The 22,857-nt window shown below is 40.8% G+C and overlaps 4 protein-coding genes across 4 annotated transcripts; 2 read left to right on the top strand and 2 right to left on the bottom strand.

Moving 5' to 3' along the window:
- The first annotated feature begins 7,846 nt into the window (after positions 1-7,846).
- Positions 7,847-8,363, top strand: LOC119778683 (histone H2B-like). The gene has a single exon (XM_038278032.1). The coding sequence runs from the start codon at positions 7,866-7,868 to the stop codon at positions 8,238-8,240; it is 375 nt and encodes a 124-aa protein (XP_038133960.1). The 5' UTR covers positions 7,847-7,865; the 3' UTR covers positions 8,241-8,363.
- A 6,898-nt stretch (positions 8,364-15,261) lies between these two features.
- LOC119778682 (histone H2A-like) lies at positions 15,262-15,682 on the top strand. The gene has a single exon (XM_038278031.1). The coding sequence runs from the start codon at positions 15,279-15,281 to the stop codon at positions 15,660-15,662; it is 384 nt and encodes a 127-aa protein (XP_038133959.1). The 5' UTR covers positions 15,262-15,278; the 3' UTR covers positions 15,663-15,682.
- A 3,507-nt stretch (positions 15,683-19,189) lies between these two features.
- Positions 19,190-19,646, bottom strand: LOC119778705 (histone H2B-like). The gene has a single exon (XM_038278054.1). The coding sequence runs from the start codon at positions 19,605-19,607 to the stop codon at positions 19,233-19,235; it is 375 nt and encodes a 124-aa protein (XP_038133982.1). The 5' UTR covers positions 19,608-19,646; the 3' UTR covers positions 19,190-19,232.
- A 1,171-nt stretch (positions 19,647-20,817) lies between these two features.
- LOC119778711 (histone H4) lies at positions 20,818-21,246 on the bottom strand. The gene has a single exon (XM_038278059.1). It carries the CDS (start codon positions 21,130-21,132, stop codon positions 20,821-20,823), a length of 312 nt encoding a protein of 103 aa, XP_038133987.1. The 5' UTR covers positions 21,133-21,246; the 3' UTR covers positions 20,818-20,820.
- Between the last annotated feature and the right edge of the window lie 1,611 nt (positions 21,247-22,857).

The raw sequence follows: 22,857 nt of genomic DNA, 5'->3' as shown, positions 1-22,857 counted from the left end.
ACGTGGCTACTACGGTCTGTCAATTTTACAGAACGAACTCCATTTCACTCATTGTACCCCCGCCATGCTGCTGGGTTTTCATCTGAGAGGAAGAAGAAGAAGAATCCTTGTTTGCGCACTGAGCGATTTGCCCACCTTATGACGGCCGACTGAATTTCAAACATGTTTGATTTTTCTCTCGACTTTACGATTCCTGATGGAGAAGTGTTCATTAGAGGCTGATCGCCCTTCGTTACCCCCGTACACTACACCACGCACAATCAGGATGAAAGTTGGCCCCATCAGAAAATTCTCGCATGACTGGAAAGTCACCCCGAAAAGGGCAAAAAAAATCATACAGTGTAATGCCGGCTTTAGCCCATTGTGCCTTAATGTGTTTCCTAAAAGGTGGCGGCAAAAGTAAATAACCCAGTCCTTCTTTTCACTGTAGACAAGCCATGATCTGCTTATCTGTTCTCCATTTTTCATTTGGATGAAATAATAGCTGCATGAATCATGACAGCAGACAAGATAGAGGAGAGCAGGAGGCGGGGTTACCAATCTACTTGCTCTGGAGAGCAGAGTTCGCTGCTTTTAGATGTTGTTGCCAAAGTCTCTAGTAGAAGAAAAAAGTCACTAAATTTGCATTAGGCGTCAAATGCGCTAAGTTGGCAGCAAATGGACTGATTCAATGTAGTTATGAAAAAACATAATTAATGTGCACAAATAAGGAACAGTTGTATTCACCAGAGTTTTATGGGGTGGAGGCAAACTTGTGAAATAGTAAACTGACAGAGAACATTAAAGTAAATGGCATTTTATTTTTGGAAACAAATGAGGATGAAAATCACTTTGGTATTTTTTTATTTCTCCTAACTATGAGGGGAAAAGCGGTGATCTGCAGTTAATTCAGCTGAACAGGAGGAACCACACATCAGAAGTTCAAGCCTTTTAAAGAGCTTTTGTAAAACTAAATATAACGTTCGATGGTCTACTTCTTCTTTTTTTCCCTCGGCCGAGAACAGCACATAAATCTTCGTACCAGCGAAAATATTAAATATATGAACTTGTCTTGTGTTTTTTTTTTTTGTGGCAGGTTTCTTACCGCAGGACTTGCTGCACAAGTCTTTAACAAGATTTCTGAGTTCCTGGTTTTCACTAGTTAAGTGTTCGCTCCGGTTCCTGCATTGATCATTTTCCCTTTCTAACTGCTTTTTGTCGCTTCTCCAGGTTCTGCTGTCGTTGGCCTCTAATGCAACAGAAAGGAAAAAAAGAATCACTACTTCACACTCAAATTCGTAATGAAATCCTAATTTTAAGATGTTAGTTTAAAATGAATTACTCAGGACGCAGACGCAGATGATTCCAATCAGGAGAAACAGACACACCACACCGAGACATTCAAATCTGTAAGGACTCCTCTTCACAGACGTCTCACTGACAAAAGACACTTAACAGAGGGTAAGTATTGTTAATACCTTAAATTATAAATGTATAACACACCAATGGGGCTAAAAAGGTAAAAATGCACTGAATGTGTTCTTATTATCTGCCACTAAACAACAACCTGGAAACTACACACAAATAATAAAAAAAGAAGCTGTGTCCTTACTGATGGACTGACTCTGCAAAGGTCCTGGAGAGTTTGGCAACGTGTCCTCCACCCAAGGGGTGTCGTACACCCGCAGGCTCTCTGTACTCACATAGATATCCACCATGCTTTCCCTGCTGTCCTGTTCAAAGTGAACATGTTTGTCAGATCCAGGCTCCACGTTCATTCTATCGGACATTATTCCGGATGGGATCCAAGAATTAACTGTTCTATGCACTCTTCTGGGTTTTTTTCCAAACCTCTGTTTCATACGTCCTTTCCAAAAGCGGTACAGATTTATAAAAGAGGAAGAATAAGAAAACAGGAAGTCAGGTGTAAAAGTTTGAGCATCTGTTTTTTTTTTTTCCATTGTCAGCCTGAACATCAGTAATATGTTTTATAACTAGATAGGCAGATTAGTCAGACATTTTTTAATATGGGCAATGTGGCACAACATTTTATGTTGTGTTGCTCGTACTCATGTAATATGGACAGGGGCGGATTTAGGGAATTTGGGGTCCTAGGCAAAAACAGGGATGGGGCCCTCTGAATTGAGAAGACAACCCATAAAACAGACCCGTTACAGAAATGTTAATAGAATAGACATCCATTATCTGTTCTAGGTTGTGTTCCTCTCTTCTTGTCCCTTTTCTTCTTGTTTTCCTCTATGTTTTGTACTCAGCTGACTTTTCATGCTGCCTCTAAAGGAATGAAATATTTTTTCCAAGCACTAAGCTCACTTAGCTGATTGCTCCTTCCTGTGTTTCCAAAAAGGCCAAAGTAAATAACCCAGTCCTTCTTTTCACTGTAGACAAGCCATGATCTGCTTATCTGTTCTCCATTTTTCATTTGGATGAAATAATAGCTGCATGAATCATGACAGCAGTTAATATTATAAGTGTTCTGATGGCATTTTAGAAAAAGGATTTTTATCAAAAACATAATTAATGTGCACAAATAAGAAACAGTTGTATTAACTATCCATGTAAACAGAGTTTTATAAGGCAAATCTCTCCTGTATATGGATGTGAAGCTGGCGACCCCTGTGAAAGACACACTGTAAGCCATCTATATTGGAGTTTCCATTTCTGACACGGTTTATGTTTGAAAAAAGAATTTTGTTTCTCTTCTCCATTAAAGGGGCGTTGTAGTCTAATTTGCTTTGTTCTTTTTTTGTTGTTTATTTTAAAGTATCTCTGCTTTAAATGTCAGAGCTGAAGTTGATAGTTCACCATTCCTTTTTAACGTGGAACATATTTTCACTTCCATTGTCACGCAAACTCTTGTCATCTCTAGAAACTCTCAGATGACTCTGCAATCATCGGGGGAATCAAAGATGTGTCCTTGCTGACCGGGCTACCCATCTTGTGCGGTAGGGGGCACTGTGTATGTCTGCTTTGCCGGGTCTGACTATCGGGACATACTGGACGACCACAATGACCAAAACAGTGGCAGAGCTACTGAGGGAGGCCGCTGCTGCTTTATAGCAAGTGCCTGCTTCTAACGGAGTTGCAATGTAATGCATTGCAGAGGTGCACAGCGCCCCCTACCGAACAAGAAGGGTAGCTTGGTCAGCAAGGACCTGAGGAAGAGCAGCTGCTGACATCTCTCTGCCTCGCCCGCCGCTCAGAATGCTTTTTCGTTTTCGAGTTATTGACAGTACTTTGCTGGCAGACCCCGAAAACGAAAAAGCAATGTCCGCTGTGTTTTCTCTTTGATTATGGCATAAAATGAGCCGTCTTAAAGAAAAAAATGCAAATGCAAATAGGACGATTTGATTGATAATTTTATTTGAGTCAAGTAATGCAGCCACATTCCTAAAATGAAAAAGCATTTCTGGAAATGCTTTTTGATTTGAAGTACGGTAACGATTTGCTTCCATAGTTTAACTCCACTCTCATTGGTTGTTATGCCTCAAGTTCCGCCTTCTCTCTTCCTGATTGGCTGTTTTCTAGTCCGTATGCTTGGAGCACGTAATAAGAATTTTATTCACGCTAGTTACTTCAAATAATATTAGGCTATGAAACTAGTCCCAATGAAAAAAAACTTAATTCTATCTACACTAAAAGAGGCGAAAGCTGCTGATTGCTGTTTTTGATAAAAATGCTTGAATCCAGCTGTTTATTTTGGATATTATTACATTACAGACAAGATGGTGTTATGTATTTTTTTTCAATAATTGTTAAAAGTGATTTTATATTGGCATAAATTTAGTCTAATTCTTAGTGTTGTTTTTTTTTAGATGATGCCACTAAATGTAAATAAAATAAATGTATTTGCCGTTCCTTGAATGTGTTATTTTGCGTTGGTTCATGATACATAGAGAGCATTTAAAAAATAAGAGTGTGTTTCACCTGTTTACCTTTGCACAATTATATATCTTCAAAAGAAATAGGCACATATTTACCTACTGTCTTAGTGACTGGTAAGTTTTATTGCAAACCTTTTCAAATTGGAAAAAAAGTCCTAATTCCACATTTATCAGAGCCGCTGACGCTTCAAACATTGATAAACAGCATCTAGTGTGTGTAGTGCTTATAAAATTAATATAAATATAGCAAGAAATGCTGCTGTTCTCTTTAAACGAAATGCACCCTGATGCTCATGTCAAGCATAAAAAAGCATGCATATTTTTGCATAGTTAAAATGACATTAATGGAAATTAGGACCAATAGTGTCTCTACCAAAGTGGAAATCAAACCTACGCCCTTTGGGAAATGGTTGAAAGCATGATGGTAAAACGAATAGGACCACCAGTTGGCAGAGCTACGATAAGTAATCCTAAATTAGAAATTATGACGGCGAATTGAATTAAGTATTTATTATGTTGGGTTAAGTTAAACAGTTCAGAAAAAAAAGCAATACATATATATTCTTTTTTTTCTGGGGGTGAGTCTTGTTTCCTGTTGTCCTCGGTTAACTCCTGATCAGTTGTTGGTAATGCACTTTGAACTAGTTTGCCAACCGCCATTAAACCTTACAGGAAGAAGAATAGTATAATGATTGCTGGGTTAAATATAAAATATATTCAAATGCAGCTCATTAGAAAGAAAAAAAAAATCACCATATCCTGTTTATTTTAGTCATAACTGAACTGTTCCAATGCCATATGGGACGGTCTTATCTATGTGCCTCTCAGATACACCCTAAATAATGAAAATTTTAAATGTAATCAAAGCTGTGACTACACTAACTTAAAAACACCCCATCTGGCCACTGTTTTTCTGAAAAGAAGCATGGCTATTTGATTTGATGGGAAAATATGTCAAATTTAGCACATCTAGTGATGCCCTGGACAGGGGCGTATTTAGGAACATCGGGGGCCAAGGCAAAGTCAGGCAGGGGGCCCTCTGAATTGAGAAGACGACACACAAAACAGACCCACAAATAAGTAATAGCTGTATTAACCATACATGTAAAAGGAGTTTTATGGGGCCCCCAGGAACTTGGGGCCCTAGGCAACTGCCTAGTATGGTTTAATGGTAAATCTGGCCCTGGAGACAGCTGAGAAAAGAGACTTTCACTCTGCTCATTATGGATAATCCCTTTATCGTCCCTTTATGGGGAAGTTGTAGTATTATCAGTGTGGGTCTCGGTTGTGCTTAAAAGTTTACATACGATAGCCTCCCATTTAGGAAAAGGATAATTCAAAGAGCAGAGAAGAAAAACGTAATAAAAAATGACTAAATGATAACTTCTTAAACCTTCCGTGAAGCAACATACCTGTCAACAGGTGCAGCAGTCTTACTGAACAGTATCTAAACTTTACAGAATTATTATAAAATGCACATAAATAAACACTTTTAAAAATTAGTAATTAATAAATAAAATTGAAGATTATTATAGACAATAAATAAATAAGGTAATTATTACAAGGGTGAATAAATTAAGAAGCTAATTAAGATATATACATATTTAAGTTTCACTGTATAATTTAATTTCTACCTACATTTATTTGTGTATTGTATTTTTGGGGCATATTTCTGTTTCTATTTTTAAACTTGGTAGAGCTGGTCCTCCATAGAAACTTCCCCCTTTATTCGTTTAAATGAATCATTAAGGGCGATTTTTGGATATTGTTAAATCAATCATTGAAGATTCTTCCCCATATTTCCGCATTTCCCACATTTGTCTTAGTCCATTAGTCTTTTCGCGCCTTATTTTAAAATTTCTGACCTAACCAATCGCTGAGTTAAGATGGTGGTACCACGTGTTCAATTTGGTCCAATCAGCAGCCATCTCCCGTCACAGGACTATTTATAAAGCCGCATTTGCCCTCAGACTTTCATTCGCATAGTGTGAAGCAAACATTTCGTGATGGCAAGAACCAAGCAGACCGCCCGTAAATCCACCGGAGGAAAGGCTCCCAGGAAGCAGCTGGCTACCAAGGCTGCCCGGAAGAGCGCCCCGGCTACCGGCGGCGTCAAGAAGCCTCACCGTTACAGGCCAGGTACCGTGGCTCTCCGAGAGATCCGCCGCTACCAGAAATCCACCGAGCTGCTCATCCGCAAGCTGCCCTTCCAGCGCCTGGTCCGGGAGATCGCTCAGGACTTTAAGACCGACCTGCGCTTCCAGAGCTCCGCCGTCATGGCTCTGCAGGAGGCCAGCGAGGCTTACCTGGTCGGTCTCTTCGAGGACACCAACCTGTGCGCCATCCACGCCAAGAGGGTCACCATCATGCCCAAAGACATCCAGCTGGCCCGCCGCATCCGCGGAGAGAGGGCTTAGATTACTGCTCCAACACAACAACGGCTCTTTTAAGAGCCAACTAACTATTCTAGAGCTAAATCCACATTTGACATTATTGATCACAATGTGTAGAAATTTACTTATTATATTTAACTGGACAGTCAAAAGAAAACGGCTTTTAGTGTAAATACAATATAAGCTTATCGATCACTTTCGCCTGTGGGCGCTGACGTATTGGGTGGCGCCATCTTGTGGCCGTCGACCCCTCTGATCATTGTAATGTTTTAAGCAGGCTTAGAATCTCAAACTTTAATTCAAACTGAATATTGAACACATTTTCAGTATTTCTTTCTGTGCAAATAAATGGTTGTATATTTAACTTGGTGTAGTTAAGAGTAATGGCGTGTTCTGGTGGGCTGTATAAATGTTGAAGCGCATCCCTCTCCACATATGTGAATGTCGTATATTTTCCTTTAGATGCAAAGTATTCATACGTCTAAAACACTACAGTACAGTATTTTGTTTTTTTAATGTGAATGTTACCAATGTTACTGTTTTGTCCTTCAGTTGTGGTTTTTAAGAGCTTTACAAATAAAATTGTTTAAAAAATTTTTAACTTCACATTTAGCTGTTTGTAATCTCTTCCAAAGCTCTGATGCCTTTACGAAGTTATTCCTTGAGCACTGATGTGAACATTTACACAAAAACACTGCAGTGCTGTGGAATCCTTCCTCTGTTCTGCTTAAAGAAGCAGGTTTAGGTCGACCTCCCCAAGATGGCACCGTAATTTAAGCATTTCCACATATGACAGCTGAAGTCTGCAGGATTATTATAGAGGGTTATTTCACTGGATATTATATATATATATATATATATATATATATATATATATATATATATATATATATATAGTCATTGCACTGGGTACGAAAATAACAACGCTAATTTCAGTGAAATGGTTTTTAAACCAGGGTCTATCACTAGTTTTATCAATTGGGTGAGGTTTCACAAGCATTTCTGTCGAAATCTCTATGAAACTCATGAGGGCTATTCGGTCAGAGGTTGACCATTTTAACTGAAAATCTTTTTTTTTTTTTCTCCCAAGCAATCTAATCTGAACAGAATTTGACCCAAATTACGAAAAAAAATTAGGCTTTGATATAGACAACTGTGTTTAATGACAGCTAAATAAATGGGCAGAAGTCGAGATTAAGTCATATATAAATCTTTATTCACCTCTTACTATAAAATCCTCTTAATCAGCATGTCTAGGGGGAGTTTTTTATTGCTTCACTTCCAACTGTAACTCATTAAATGTTAGTATCTCACATTATTTTTAAAAGCTGAATCCAACCTTTAGATTTTAACCATAAGTAAGAACTATAAAGGGAGTGGGGGTGAGGATGTGGCGCCTTTTGTGTCGCTGCTAAACAGATCGGGCGGGAATTTTCAAACCCATGTGAAGCTCCGCCTCCTCCGGTAAACCTTGTGGGCAGCTCAGCCAATCGCAGCCAGGGAACGGTACAGCTCAGTTTACACTCAATGTGTTTATAGAGGAGTGTTTGGCTCGCAGTAAATCATTGCTCTCTGCTAAGAGTGAGGAACCATGCCTGAACCCGCCAAGTCTGCGCCCAAGAAGGGCTCCAAGAAAGCCGTGACCAAGACGGCCGGCAAAGGAGGAAAGAAGAGGAGAAAGAGCAGGAAGGAGAGCTACGCCATCTACGTGTACAAGGTGCTGAAGCAGGTTCATCCTGACACCGGCATCTCTTCCAAGGCCATGAGCATCATGAACTCCTTCGTTAGTGACATCTTTGAGCGCATCGCCTCAGAGGCTTCTCGTCTGGCTCACTACAACAAGCGCTCCACCATCACCTCCAGGGAGATCCAGACCGCCGTGCGCCTCCTGCTGCCCGGGGAGCTGGCCAAGCACGCCGTGTCTGAGGGCACCAAGGCTGTCACCAAGTACACCAGCTCCAAGTAAACTGCGCTACTAACATTACAACAACCCAACGGCTCTTTTAAGAGCCACTCACTGCCTCTAAAGAGCTATGATCCTACTTCCTCTATTGTTTTAATCTTTGCCAACTGTTAAACTAACGCAGTAAATGGTGACGGCTGTTTTCCAAAAGTGCACTGATCCTACTTCCTGTTGGCAAACTGTCCTACATTCACTTGGGGACATCAGTATTGAACAGTATTGAACAGGTTCTGTCAGACAAATGCCTGCAGTGAATGGTGAGAGTTTGGGTACAAAGGGTGTGCTATGCACTGGCGGTTCTAGACCAGATGTACCAGGGGGCCAGGAGGGGGGCAGTGTGTTTTCATGGTGGCACAGAAAAGCATGAAATAAAAAACAGGCACAGGGATTCAAATAGAACAGCATAAAGTGAAATTCCTATTTAATTAGATTAAACTAAAATAAAAAGTCTTTTTGGATCAATATACATTCAAAATTTAGGAATTTTACATATTTTTGACTTAATTTAAGCTTAAAATTAGTTCTCTATAAAATCTGAATTGGAACAAAAAAAATAAAATTCTTTTTTATTTTGAAAAACATTTAGCAGATGAAAACTGGGATCCTATCTCAATACCACTGAAGCTATCACCTTATTGTTTTTAAATAATTAGTAAAACAGAATTTGTAAAGGAAAAAAAATGAAATAGATCCAAAGGACCCATTTCATTTCCTATCAGTAACCATGTCTGTTCCAGCGCATATCCTCATTAGAGTATTATGTCTTCAGAACAGGGGCCAGGACATGATCTACGGGGCACTGGCCCCTGTTGGACCCTGTCTAGAACTGGCTATGGCAGACTGTTTTATCATAAAAATCAACTTCTGACTGTCATTTTTAAGTTGTCAAACTTTTAACTAGGGGAAACTGCATTTTGACTATGCTAATAATGAATTTAGATATCTGAAACTATATTATGACTAGTGAAAATAACACTTAAAGATAACTTCACCCTCTTCTCACTGAGGGTGTTTCTTTTGGGGACTGTCAACAACTTCCTGAACCAAAGACTGTTGCGTAACAAAATCAATGTATCCCTTGTCTTGTGTCCAATTGTAACAAATCCAATGGTTAATCTTGCTTGATATTGATATCTTGATATTTTTTTCTCAAGAGCTCCTGTTATTTGAACAACTGATCAAAATCCATGTGAAATTGCTCTACTAGGCTGGTAACATGAGACACACTCATTTGTTTTTCCATTTTTAAGCCTAATTTTTTTTTTCAGATAGCAAAATTACAGTTTTTCTTAAATAGCTTTTGGTCATGTAAACCTTTCTACTTAGACAGATGAGGTACACCCTTAATGCTAAAAGTACAAAAACGTAAAGTTCATCCTCTATGTGCTCAGCAGTATTGTAAAACAATACATTCTCCTCCCCTTTCATCCAGTAATGTGAATTTACTTGCTTGTCAAATGAATTTTCTTACCTTGCAAACAAAGCAACCAAATATTGAGGAAAACTATATACTCTACTACACTACTATAATTACTAATATACTATAATTTTCCAAAAATACATAAATGTATAACTTAAGTAAGCCTAATTTATATAGCAGATGCACTTTTTAGATTTCCACCAAAAATGTAACGTGATTTTGACGATTCTGAATGATAATTCAAAATATATGAAAGACAAAGTCGGTCTAGATTTTTCAAGATATCTCAAACTAGTTTTTAGATCTTGTGTCTTGAATAATGAGGTAATTTAAGATATCTTTAACCTGATTTGTTACTAGTCAGAACATAAGGCGAGATATCTGAAATTGAATTTACAACTAGTCATAATTCAATTGATATCTGAAATATACCTTTCAGATAGTCACTAATGTTTTGCTAATATCTTAAACTTGAGAACCCAGACAAATGAATAGCAAATCTTGCATTATTTCGACTAGTCAGAATAAAAATACAGATATCTTCATTAACTTATATGTCTAGTCAAAAACCAATTCAAGATATCTTGAATGTAAGTTTGCTAAAGCTGCTTTTATCATAAAAAGGCCTGCCAGAGTAACCCTGCACCGGGCGTCTGTTTCTTTAAATGCACCCATGCTGTTTGTTTGTTAAAGCATCTGGATCTAAAAACAGGATATATTTAAAAAGTCATAACTCTGCCCATCCAGACATCTTGAATGTTTGATTTTTAGACATGAGAATGTTTCGATTGTGTCGATCTATTACATAAAAAGATGGCAAAGGGACATCGCATCCACAAAACTTTAATTTACATATAGAAAAAGCAGTTAATACAAAATTGAAGTTAATACAGTTAATACAAGATTAGCGGTCTACCTAAAAGCAAATCTGAATGTTGATATCCAATGCTTCAAAGGTTTTAAAACATGAGCAATCCAAAAGAAGAAAACCTGGAAAGCAATATGATTAAAACTCTTTAGAGTTACTCTTAAAAAAAAAAAATTATAATAATAAAAAAAATAACTATTTAGAGAAATTGCAGAAATGTTCTGAGTTCTGTTAGGATACATTTAGTAGATAATCATAGTTAGAGCAATGATCACATTTTCATTTAATGACTGGAGCGGTCCCCTGTGCTGGTCCTCAGGGCCCAGAGTCCTTCATGCTTTTAGAATAGAAAATAGAAAATAAAATCCCTTTATTGTCCCACATTGGAGACATTCTGGTAGTTTTAGATGCCTCTATAAACATGTTTTCTTCATCTGGTCTCCAGTCCAATTTATGTTTAAACAATGTGTAAGAGCTTTCTGACAGTTACCACATGGTGAAAGCAGGTGATAATATTCAAACCCATTGTTTCTATCCCAGGGAGTCAGCCAGAGAATGGCTATTACAGAAGTTAAAAATTCAAAAAATGAATAAATAAGTTAATTAAATCAAAATATGTTTATTGATATTGAATGGGACACAGAAACTGAGCTAAAATCCCAGTAATCTATGGCAGTAAACCAGTGACAGGTTGCAAACTGTCACTGGTTTAGCTCCACATGAATCTGCCTCAGACTAACTGTGTAAAGGAAGCGCAGACTGACAAAGCGCTGAGAAAACTTTATCCAGACAACAATGTTTAGTTCAAGCACAACTATCATTTAGAAGTGAAGTTTTCTTCCTATCAGGAGTTTAAAGCAGAAAGGTTGACTTTGATCAACGTTGTTAGGAAGTGTGGCTGCGTCACCAGCCTCCATCTTCAGTGTGTTTGCTGCTGCTACTATATCTTCATTTTAGGACTAAATGATGCTCAGCAGATTGTTGCTTTTGTTCCCAATCTTTCCATGAACTTGTTAGGAAGCCCCCAGACCGTGTTTGGTGTGGATGAAAGGTTTAGAGGAGGAGAAAGGAGGAAAAACCCAGAGATGATCAGCCTGTTCCGCTGTGAATCGGTGCAGTTTAGGAGCTCCAGTAACAAAGTGCGGAGAGCCTGAGAGATGTTCATGAGCTGAACATGAAGAGAAACAAGTCCGCTATGGAGGCATTCCACTGTCAGCCTGTAGAGCCGAGAAAACACAGAGTTTTCACCTGTTTTATGCTGCCGAGAAAACACAAACACAAGCCGTCCATGTTGGAGAGAGGAGCCCAGAGCGGGCTGAGTCTCTACGGTTCTCACGGTGTGTTTAAGAGCAGCCTGCTGCTCAGGATTTCTCATTCACCATCTGATTGTGGTCGAAGAGCAAACAGACAGAAACAAGAAGAAGAAAATGGCAGAAGTGGCTCCAGCTCCCGCTGCGGCTCCGGCCAAAGCGGCCAAGAAGAAGGCGTCCAAGCCGAAGAAGAGCGGCCCCAGCGTCAGCGAGCTGATCGTCAAGACCGTGGCCGCCTCTAAGGAGCGGAACGGCGTGTCTGCTGCCGCCCTGAAGAAGACTCTGGCTGCAGGAGGATACGATGTGGATAAGAACAAAGCCCGCGTTAAGATTGCCATCAGAAGCCTGGTCACCAAAGGCACCCTGCTCCAAACTAAGGGAACCGGAGCCTCTGGCTCCTTCAAGATGAGCAAGAAGGTGGAGAGCAAGGCCAAGAAGCCCGCTAAGAAAGCAGCCGCTCCTAAAGCCAAGAAGCCCGCTGCCGCCGCTAAGAAGCCATTGTTGTTGTGATACTGTGTCGCGCATGCGTGTTTAGAGGCGACGCTATGACGCATGCGTGTAAAAAAAAAAATGCGGTTAGAGCTTAAAGATGGAAACGCGAAAACGGCGTTTCAAAATCTTCCCACTCTGAAGGCCGAATAAAAAAAAGACCGTTAACAGACCCCCGAAACGCCGTTTTCGTATGGATGAGAGGCTGGTTTGGTGAAAAATTTGTGCGTTTAGGCCAGGGTTTGGCTTCGTGTGGACGGGGCCTAAGACTCAAACTCACTGCGGATCCTGACATTTGAATTGAGAAAGCTTCCTGGAGAGGTGGCGAAACGTCTTCAAATCTTGAAAACCAAGTCCAGTGGATATTTTTTGAATTTTTACGGAATGAATATATATATATATATAAATTTGCGCTCCCTCAGCATGCGTGGGTTCTATTCGGGTACTCTAGCCCCTACAAAGCACAGAGAGGAAAACAGCAAGAAAAGGGACAAGAACAGAGGGACAAAACGTAGAACAAATAATGTATGTCTGAAATTTTAAAATCTGTATCTGTATAATGGGTCTGTCTTGTGTGTTGTCTGCTCAATTCAGAGGGCCCCCTGCCTGACTTTGCCTAGGGCCCCAAATTTTCTAAATCCGCCCCTGACTATCCTTAACTATTTGTTTATTTATTTTATATACAGCATATATATCCATCCATACATCCATCCATACATCCATCAATCAATTTTCTAGCATTTGAGGGAGTATTTGATCAATTATCACTTTATCTTTTTTTTTTCTTGGATTATTTCATGATCCTATTGCTAAATAGTGGCTCTCCAATCGGCAGCCATGACTGAGCAGCAGCTCTGAGCTCCAGGCGGAGCTGACTCTTCCCTATTATTTTATTCTTATACATTTTTTCTAAGGTCCACATTTGTGTGACCATTTTCAATAATCTTTCTGCAGCAGTCTTACTGAACATTATCTAAACTTTACAGAATTATTATAAAATACACATAAATAAACATAAAAAAAATAAATAATTATTAAATAAAGTTGAAGATTATAATGGTCAATAAATACATAAGGTAATTATTACAAAGGTGAATAAATAAAGAAGCTAATTTATAAAAATATTTAATATATATATATATATATATATATATATATATATATATTTAAATATGGTAGAGCTGGTCCTCCATAGAAACTTTCCCCTTTATTCGTTTAAATGAATCATTAAGGACGATTTTTGGATATTGTTAAATCAATCATTGAAGATTCTTCCTCACATTTCCGCCTTTCCCACATTTGTCTTAGTCCGTTAGTCTTTTCGCGCCTTATTTTAAAATTTCTGACTTAACCAATTGCTGAGTTAAGATGGTGGTACCACGTGCTCAATTTGGTACAATCAGCAGCCTTCTCCCGTCACAGGACTATTTATAAAGCCGCATTTGCCCTCAGACTTTCATTCGCATAGTGTGAAGCAAACATTTCGTGATGGCCAGAACCAAGCAGACCGCCCGTAAATCCACCGGAGGAAAGGCTCCCAGGAAGCAGCTGGCTACCAAGGCTGCCCGGAAGAGCGCCCCGGCTACCGGCGGCGTCAAGAAGCCTCACCGTTACAGGCCCGGTACCGTGGCTCTCCGAGAGATCCGCCGCTACCAGAAATCCACCGAGCTGCTCATCCGCAAGCTGCCCTTCCAGCGCCTGGTCCGGGAGATCGCTCAGGACTTTAAGACCGACCTGCGCTTCCAGAGCTCCGCCGTCATGGCTCTGCAGGAGGCCAGCGAGGCTTACCTGGTCGGTCTCTTCGAGGACACCAACCTGTGCGCCATCCACGCCAAGAGGGTCACCATCATGCCCAAAGACATCCAGCTGGCCCGCCGCATCCGCGGAGAGAGAGCTTAGATTACTGCTCCAACACAACAACGGCTCTTTTAAGAGCCAACCAACTACTCCAGAGCAAAATCCACTGAATTATAAATAAATGCTTACTCATTTAAATATACTTAGGTGGGTTAGAAGTAATTGTGTATTCTGTTGAGGTGAATACATGTTGCCCCTCATAGTAATTATTTTTATCTACAAAAACCTTTATAGATTTGTGTGTACATATACCCCTCTCTTTTTGGTTATTAACACAATTATAAATTGTCTAATAGGAAAAACAAAATCTGTCTGAATTGTGGAAAGTATAGTTTCACTGGTCCACTGTTGGCGTTTGAAATACAATACACAAACCCACGTTTATGGCAAGCTATTTTATCATAAAAGCTACGTATTTTTAAGACTTAAAACAAATTTTACTAGCAAAAAATACATTTTGACTATCCTTAACGATTCAATTATCAGAATTTTACCTAAGACATCCTAAACTGGAGACCACCTACACATGATTCTGACGTCATTTAGACTAGTCAGAATTGAATTGGAATACACATTTTTTAATTAACTTCTCCAGCTCTCTGTGGGTGAGAGACGGGGTACACCTTGGACAGGTCGCTAGTCCATCGCAGGAAGACGGAGACAAAAAGGACAAACAACCATTCACACACACAGAAGCCAATTAACCTGAGTTGAGTTTTTGGACTATCTACTGCCCCACTGACCAGCCCCTCTATGGATCAATGAGGGGAAAAAAAGAAAAGGTCTTCATAAATCTGCAGTTTTCCTCCATGAGAAGAAGCCAGATATAAATAAAAAGATTTTATTTGATCAGTTCGATCACTGGGCAGTTGCAACCCCCCATCAATCAATAAATAAACAAATAAATAAAAACTAAAGCTGATTTTATGATAAAATGGCCTGCCATAAACAAAAAAAACGTAATTTGCACTGTTCTGATTGGGCGACAGGGGTTTTTGCTACATGTAACCAATCAGTGAGCAGATAAGCGTCTATAAGTACTCCCAATGCATCGCCCCCTGGTACATTCTATCCCTTCTCAAAGATAGAGCTAGATCATGTCTGGACGCGGAAAGACCGGAGGCAAAGCCAGGGCTAAGGCCAAGAGCCGCTCCTCCAGAGCAGGGCTGCAGTTCCCCGTTGGCCGAGTTCACAGGCTGCTGAGGAAAGGGAACTACGCTCAGCGCGTCGGTGCCGGTGCTCCTGTGTATCTGGCTGCGGTGCTGGAATATTTGACCGCTGAGATCCTGGAGTTGGCTGGAAATGCTGCCCGCGACAATAAGAAGACCAGGATCATCCCCCGCCACCTGCAGCTGGCTGTCCGCAACGATGAGGAGCTGAACAAGCTGCTTGGTGGAGTCACCATCGCTCAGGGAGGAGTTCTCCCCAACATCCAGGCGGTGCTGCTGCCCAAGAAGACCGAGAAACCCGCCAAGAAGTAAAGCTACGACACCTGAAACCAATCAACGGCTCTCTTAAGAGCCACACAAATATTCTCAAGAGCGGGATTCAATTAAAATGGTTTTAATTATTAGTCGATGGTTCGGGGCTATGAAGTACGGAAGAGGATTAGGGCCACTGGAAAAAAAAAGTTAACTGATTTTTTTATTTCAGTATAGTATGGGGAAAAAGTCAGAATTCTGACTTTATTCTCAGAATTCTGAGAAAGAAGTCAGAATTCTGAGAAAGAAGTCAGAATTCTGAGAAAGAAGTCAGAATTCTGAGAGAAGTCAGAATTCTGACTTTTTTCCCATGTTAAACTGAAATAAAATTTAAAAATCAGTTTACTTTTTATTTTATTTTTTTCCAGTGGCCCTAATCCTCTTCCGTAATGAAGGACCAACTCTGCCATATTTAAAAATAAATACAGAAATAAATAAATGCTCAAATGTATAAGCATACAATTAATTGCCAAAAAAGTGAGACATAAATGTATATAACTCTTAATTAGCTTCTTTATTTATTTGCCTTTAATATTTACCTTATTTTTCTGTCCTTTATAATCTTCAACTTTATTTTTTAATTACTTATATTTTAAGTATTTATTTATGTGCATGTTATAATATTTTTGTCTGTTTTATTCTTCCTTTGTATTTTTTTACCTTAGTTTTTTCTTCGCCGCTGTTTATTTCTCTCTGCCCTTTTTACATGTGAGGAGGGGGTGTGTCCTAGAGAGTCAACTTCTGCTCATTGGTTGGCTTGGCTGTCCATCTTCTTAACTCACAGAGCTCAGAGTACTAAGTTAAATGTTCTCTTTTCTGTTGCTGTTGTTCAATAAAAGTACGTTTTAAGATCATTTGAGGCGAGAACATTATACTTTTAAGCATCACCATATGGCCCATTCACAGTAGAGACTGACACGGGAGTGGATTTTCACTCCTGTGTTCCCATTCAGAATGACTCCCGCTCCTGCTCCACTCCCATTCTTGTTGTTTTTGAGCGCGGGTGAAAAACTCAGAGCGGAAGTTACTATTGGTTTGCTCCCGCTCCCGTCTGCTCCCGTTAATGTTTAATCCTGCACGTCCCAATCCCGTGATCGTTACTAATACTGACTCCCATCCCACGGGAATCCCACGGGAATCCCGTGACCACGGCTATGCCGAGAGAGGGCCGCTGCGACAAAAAATCGCCATCATCACCAGCGATTCTTCACACACGGCTATTCCGAGAGAGGGCCGCTTCAGATGGGCTGTGGTTATGATGCGTTCACACCGGGGGCAGCTGGCGCGACAGAAGCAGCGAGTTTACATGCAAAGTCAATGGTTGACGCGCGTCAAGGCGCAGCAAAAGGTCCCGCAGGGCGTTTTGAGCAGCAAGCGCAGCGCGTCTGAGCAGCTGAAGCAGCGCGTCGGGCGCGTTTAAGCATCTGACGCGCGTGACGCGCCGCAAACGCGTTGCTGCTCGAGATGGAAAAATTGAATTTTTGCTGCTCGACGTGCCGCGTCAACCAATCAGAGAAGCTGATCTGGGAGCTGGCTGGGAGAGAGACACATCGCTGATGACACAGACCGCTCTGATCCCTCCTCTTAAACAGTTTATTAACGCATAATTAACTTAAAATATATACATCTGCCGGCAGAATATGTTCGCTTTTATTATTCTGGTGCCTGCAGATCGGATTATTTAGATGAAAAACACCTACCAGCCGCCGCGGTGAACCGCGAGGAGGCAATCCGGCCAGAGGCTGCTGATGAAGGGATTCCTTCTGTCGGCGCACCGCCGGTATGTGGGGGTCTGAGCGGCTCCGACAGAAATAATATTGGGAGGCAGGATTGTAATCTGGATCAACTGACTGCACTGATGAAGTTTTCAGGTGTATTTTCTCACTTAAAAACATATTAAAACTACTTTATTCCCACTGATCACAGCAAATATAGCTGCAAGGCAGAGAAAGGATAGTAAAGCTCCGCCCAACGCGCGTCAGAGCCACTTTTGCACCGCGCAGCCAGAGCAGCAAAGCTGCTTCAGCCGCGCGTCAGAACTAACTGGTACAAGCAGCAAAAATGAAGCAGCAGACGCGATTTTGCTGCTTTTGCAGCGTCCGGTCTGAACGTAGCATTAGACCTGGCTGCCGTCAGCTTCGGAGCTTTGCTGGTTGCCACGGTCATCTCAAGTTCATCTCAAGTTCGTCACGGGACGGGACAGGATTTAGATTTCTACTCTGGCCTGGGATCGGGACAGGACACCATTTTTTTCTGTGGGAGTGGGACGGGACAGGAGTGAAAATCCACTCCCGTGTCAGTCTCTACTGTGCCTAGCCTAGCTAGGTAAGCTAAAAGCAGCCTAGCCTAAAGCTTTACTAAAGTGTATTTTTTGTGATTCACAGGAAGCATTATGCCGTCTTAACAACTCGGAGACTAATTGCAGGCGCTATGAACCGGCAGGGGTAAGGTTTAAAGAATATGCTTTCATTCTGCGGTAAAATGACATGGATACGGATGGATACCGACCATAGCTGTACTTTTTTTTTTTTCACAGACTACAGTCGCCTCACAATGAGGCGGTGACCTCCTATTTGCTCGGATTTGCACGATGTTGATAAAGACGACATTGTGTGTAAATGACTTGTTTTAATGTTTTCTCCTTCCTTGTTACTGTGACTTGCGTTAGATTTTTTTTTTTTTTTATTCATACCACTCTCATTTAATTGTTTTCCAGCTGCCTGTAAGACGTATTATGAGACGGTATGCAGGAGCTTCAGATACACGCTGCTAGCCAGCACGCTGCGTACGGAGGCTGCCAGGCTATCTGCTCGGAGTCGGGCCAGAAGAAAGAGGGTAAGACTTTATTTGTTGACTATTTTTCAGGTGCATTGATAGATGTGTTGTGTCCATATGCAGTGCGCTGATTCATTGTTTTTTTTTTTTCCAGCTGCTGAAGGCGAGGCAGAGTGTGCTGGCAGATGAGGAAGTGGAACTCTGTAAGTCCGCCACCGTCGACCTCATGTCCGACTGTGTAGCCTGATAGAGCAATTTCACACAGATTTTGGATCAGTGGTTCACCTAACATATGAGCTATAGAGGAAAGACACCTGAATCTTAAAAAATACTTATAGAAAAAGACTAAATTAAAAAGGGTGTGCCTCATTTATATAATCTAGTAGCAGGATTACCCTTGGATTTGTCTCATTTGTTCATAAAACCAGGGATATGTTCTTTTTTTTGTTTAGGAACTAGTTTGACGGTTTAGGTGGCATTTTCACTAGTCATAATTAACTTTTAGACATCTAAAATTATCATTCAGACAATCAAAATGTAGTTTTTCCTAGTTAAAAGCTTTAATCTAAAAAAAAAAAAAACTGAAATAAAGTCAGAAGTTGATTTTTAATGATACAACGGCATGCCATACCATCATGCCGTTTGGAAAGCTGCAATCGCCATTTACTGCGTGTATTCGTTTGACAGATAGGAAGGTTTGCAAATATTAAAACAACTGTAGGATTATTAGCTCTTTAGAGGCAGTGGGTGGCTCTTAAAAGAGCCGTTGGGTTGTTGTAATGTTGGTTGCGCAGTTTACTTGGAGCTGGTGTACTTGGTGACAGCCTTGGTGCCCTCAGACACGGCGTGCTTGGCCAGCTCCCCGGGCAGCAGGAGGCGCACGGCGGTCTGGATCTCCCTGGAGGTGATGGTGGAGCGCTTGTTGTAGTGAGCCAGACGAGAAGCCTCTGAGGCGATGCGCTCAAAGATGTCACTGACGAAGGAGTTCATGATGCTCATGGCCTTGGAAGAGATGCCGGTGTCAGGATGGACCTGCTTCAGCACCTTGTACACGTAGATGGCGTAGCTCTCCTTCCTGCTCTTTCTCCTCTTCTTTCCTCCTTTGCCGGCCGTCTTGGTCACGGCTTTCTTGGAGCCCTTCTTGGGCGCAGACTTGGCGGGTTCAGGCATGGTTCCTCACTCTTAGCAGAGAGCAATGATTTGCAGCGAGCCAAACACTCCTCTATAAACACATTGAGTGTAAACTGAGCTGTACCGTTCCCTGGCTGTGATTGGCTGAGCTGCCCACAAGGTTTACCGGAGGAGGCGGAGCTTCACATGGGTTTGAAAATTCCCGCCCGATCTGTTTAGCAGCGACACAAAAGGCGCCACATCCTCAGAGCCCAAACAAAGAAAAACAGCGTTTAATTGTGTTTATTTGGGGACTGATTGAGTAAAAAAAGAAACATATCTAAATCCATCAGAGGCTTCATTGAGACTAAAACCTGAATGCTGCTCATTTAGGTAGGAGCCATTAAATATAACTCTGGCTCCACATTTCTCCTGGAGTTTAAGGATGTTTTTCCAAGCAGGTTTCTAACAGGAACATTTGGAAATGAGAGCATAGAGAGAATAAATGTTAACAGAGAGCTTTGCCACTACATCCAGATGATCCTAGAGTTAGACCACTGTTACCATGATATGGCTGGAGCCAGTGATGTCTCCAACAGTTCAGCAATCTGCCATCAGACCACTGAACTGTTGGAAAAACTAAATCATGTTCCTCTGCATCAGACCCACACCAAACCAACACTGCAAAACTGCATCATAATTATTTATTGCTCTGATCTTCCATATCAATGCGCACCATGTTTTTTATTCTCCCACAGTTTACATTTGATCACTGCTGCACCTCTAAAAAAGGGAAATACGAAAGGTGTACAAAACGACATACGTAGTCACGTTTAGAAATATGTGAATGATGTAATGAAGTGATAATGTGGCAGTCAATGATTTTTATTTTTATTGGGGCAAAACTTCCAGTCAAAGTGGGCCTGATGATACCATTGCATAAACTAAATTTCTCTGGTCTTACGATGAATCCTGTTAAACTCTCTTGGCCATTTAATACATACATTTTTAAGTATTTCATTTTATTTTTGCCCCTCAAGAAGCAAGCCGTAAAATCATGTAGGTATGGTCAATTTTCCTTTGCATTGTTAATGTTTTAACTACTTTAGTGTTTGTAGCCACTCAGCTCCACGGCAGAGTGCCTAAATTATTACATTCTGGAAATTTATTTATCTAATGTTTTATGATTCGTATTTGGAAATTTTGCTCTTGAAGGGAAGCAGATGTGTGGCCCTTAAAAGGGCCGTTGTGTTTGTTGAGCAGGAGTGAGAGTTTAACCTCCAAAGCCGTACAGGGTGCGGCCCTGCCTCTTCAGAGCGTACACCACATCCATGGCGGTGACGGTCTTCCTCTTAGCGTGCTCGGTGTAGGTGACGGCGTCACGGATGACGTTCTCCAGGAAAACCTTGAGCACACCGCGGGTCTCCTCGTAGATCAGACCTGAGATCCGCTTGACTCCACCACGGCGGGCCAGACGGCGGATGGCGGGTTTGGTGATTCCCTGGATGTTATCACGGAGAACTTTACGGTGACGCTTAGCGCCTCCTTTACCGAGTCCTTTACCTCCTTTGCCTCTTCCGCTCATGGTTTCGCTGTTATTCTAACAGAAGTGATAAAGATGGAGGCTTCAGTCGCTCTTATCTTTGTCCTGAGGACGTGCTAGAAGACAGAGGTGGTTCCGTTCTACTTCTCCACCTCTCCATGGTGGTCCTATAGCGCCACCCACCGATCAGAAGATCAAATTATCACCATTCACTGTTATAACTTGGTAGTGATCCGCATCTCGTTGATTCTGCTGCTTTGCTTTCTTACTTGTCGCGCTGTTTGTTTCAGGATTTATCATGATCCTCACATCTGCTGATAATAAACCTTCCAGAAGAACTCTTCCCCTTTCAGGACCTTTCATAGAGCTGTGTGCTCTGAATCCTGCATCTCAATATGGTGCTGAAGCTGCAGCGTCTCTGACAGAAACAATCCTGCAGAGGATATGAGCCAGAGGTGCTGATGGCACCAAAGGGATTCATCTCACCTTCTCCACCAGTTATTAGAACTGCATCCATCAGGCAAACATTACCACAGTAAAAAAAGCCACAAACCAGTTTAAAAAAAGTATAATCATGATATACTATTTCAGGGCCATATTCTATAATATGTAATATATATTATAACAGGGCCTATAGGTCTATTACAATACAATAAAAGTCAGTAAATAGATTGAGATTCCCTACTTTACTGTCATATACGGTTCAGTGCACACAACCAGGGTCTGTGACACAAAGACATCATCAGGATGGGGAAGAATCATCAGGTTTTTGAGAGCTGGAACCTGAGTCCACCCGCTCTGTTTAAGGTTGTTTTTTCCCCCCAAACCATCTCAACTCCCATCTCTATGCAGGGGGACCAAATATCTCACCAGGTCAGTCAGGCTGACAATGACCCTTAACCACTGCCGTTTCAGAGGAATGGGCCAGTATCTATGGAGGACAAACTCTGCCACATTGAAAAATAAATACAGAAATAAATAAATGCTCAATAAATAAATAAGCATATCATTAATCTTTAACTTTATTTATTTATTACTGTTTTTTAAGTATTTATTTTTTGGCATGTGATAATATTTTTGTTTATCTTTCCTTTGTATTTTTCACTGTATTTATTTCTTCCATGCTATTTATTTCTGCCTGTCGTTTTTACATTTCTGAATGCATTTCTGCCTCATTATGTAAATGAGGAGGGCTGTGTCTTAAAGGGTGAACTTCTGCCCATTGCTTGGAGGCCCATCTTCTTAACTCACAGAGCTCAGAATATTGAGTTAAAAGTTCTCTTTTCTGTTTCATTTATTTATATCTGTATTTATTTTAAAATATGGCAGAGTTGGTCCTCCATAAGGATCGGGTATTGCAGGCCAATAACGACCTCAGCAACTCCCATTATTAAGGGATGGAGCTGGTTTTCCAGCTTCAATGTTAATGTTTTATTACAAGGCTTTTGTTTGGCTACTCTATAAAAGCCTGGAATTTAACGCTTATTCGAACATTTTGAATTGAAAAAGCTTCCTGGAGGGGAAGCTAAACGTCTTAAACTTGGGAAACAAAGTCCAGTGGATTGTTGTCTTTAACATTTTAGAATGACTATGACCTGAATGACTGAGAATCTCCACCAGCACAAACAACCGTACATTTATTTTTCGATTTTTTTTTTTAGGCAAATATAGAGTATTTTCATTTTTCAATCCACAATGATTTACTCATAAAAGTTGTATTCATGTGATTAAAATATTCTATATGAGGCATATTGTTGACTGTAAAAC

Source organism: Cyprinodon tularosa, unplaced genomic scaffold, assembly GCF_016077235.1.
Source record: "Cyprinodon tularosa strain WSP-4 unplaced genomic scaffold, ASM1607723v1 ctg137, whole genome shotgun sequence".
NCBI classification, from domain to species: domain Eukaryota; kingdom Metazoa; phylum Chordata; class Actinopteri; order Cyprinodontiformes; family Cyprinodontidae; genus Cyprinodon; species Cyprinodon tularosa.
This window is presented reverse-complemented; position numbering and strand designations above follow the sequence as displayed.

What these genes read in the sequence shown, in the direction of transcription:
- LOC119778683 (XM_038278032.1), top strand. Translation starts at nt 7,866, where the DNA reads ATGCCTGAACCCGCCAAGTCTGCGCCCAAGAAGGGCTCCAAGAAAGCC.
- LOC119778682 (XM_038278031.1), top strand. Translation starts at nt 15,279, where the DNA reads ATGTCTGGACGCGGAAAGACCGGAGGCAAAGCCAGGGCTAAGGCCAAG.
- LOC119778705 (XM_038278054.1), bottom strand. Translation starts at nt 19,607, where the DNA reads ATGCCTGAACCCGCCAAGTCTGCGCCCAAGAAGGGCTCCAAGAAAGCC.
- LOC119778711 (XM_038278059.1), bottom strand. Translation starts at nt 21,132, where the DNA reads ATGAGCGGAAGAGGCAAAGGAGGTAAAGGACTCGGTAAAGGAGGCGCT.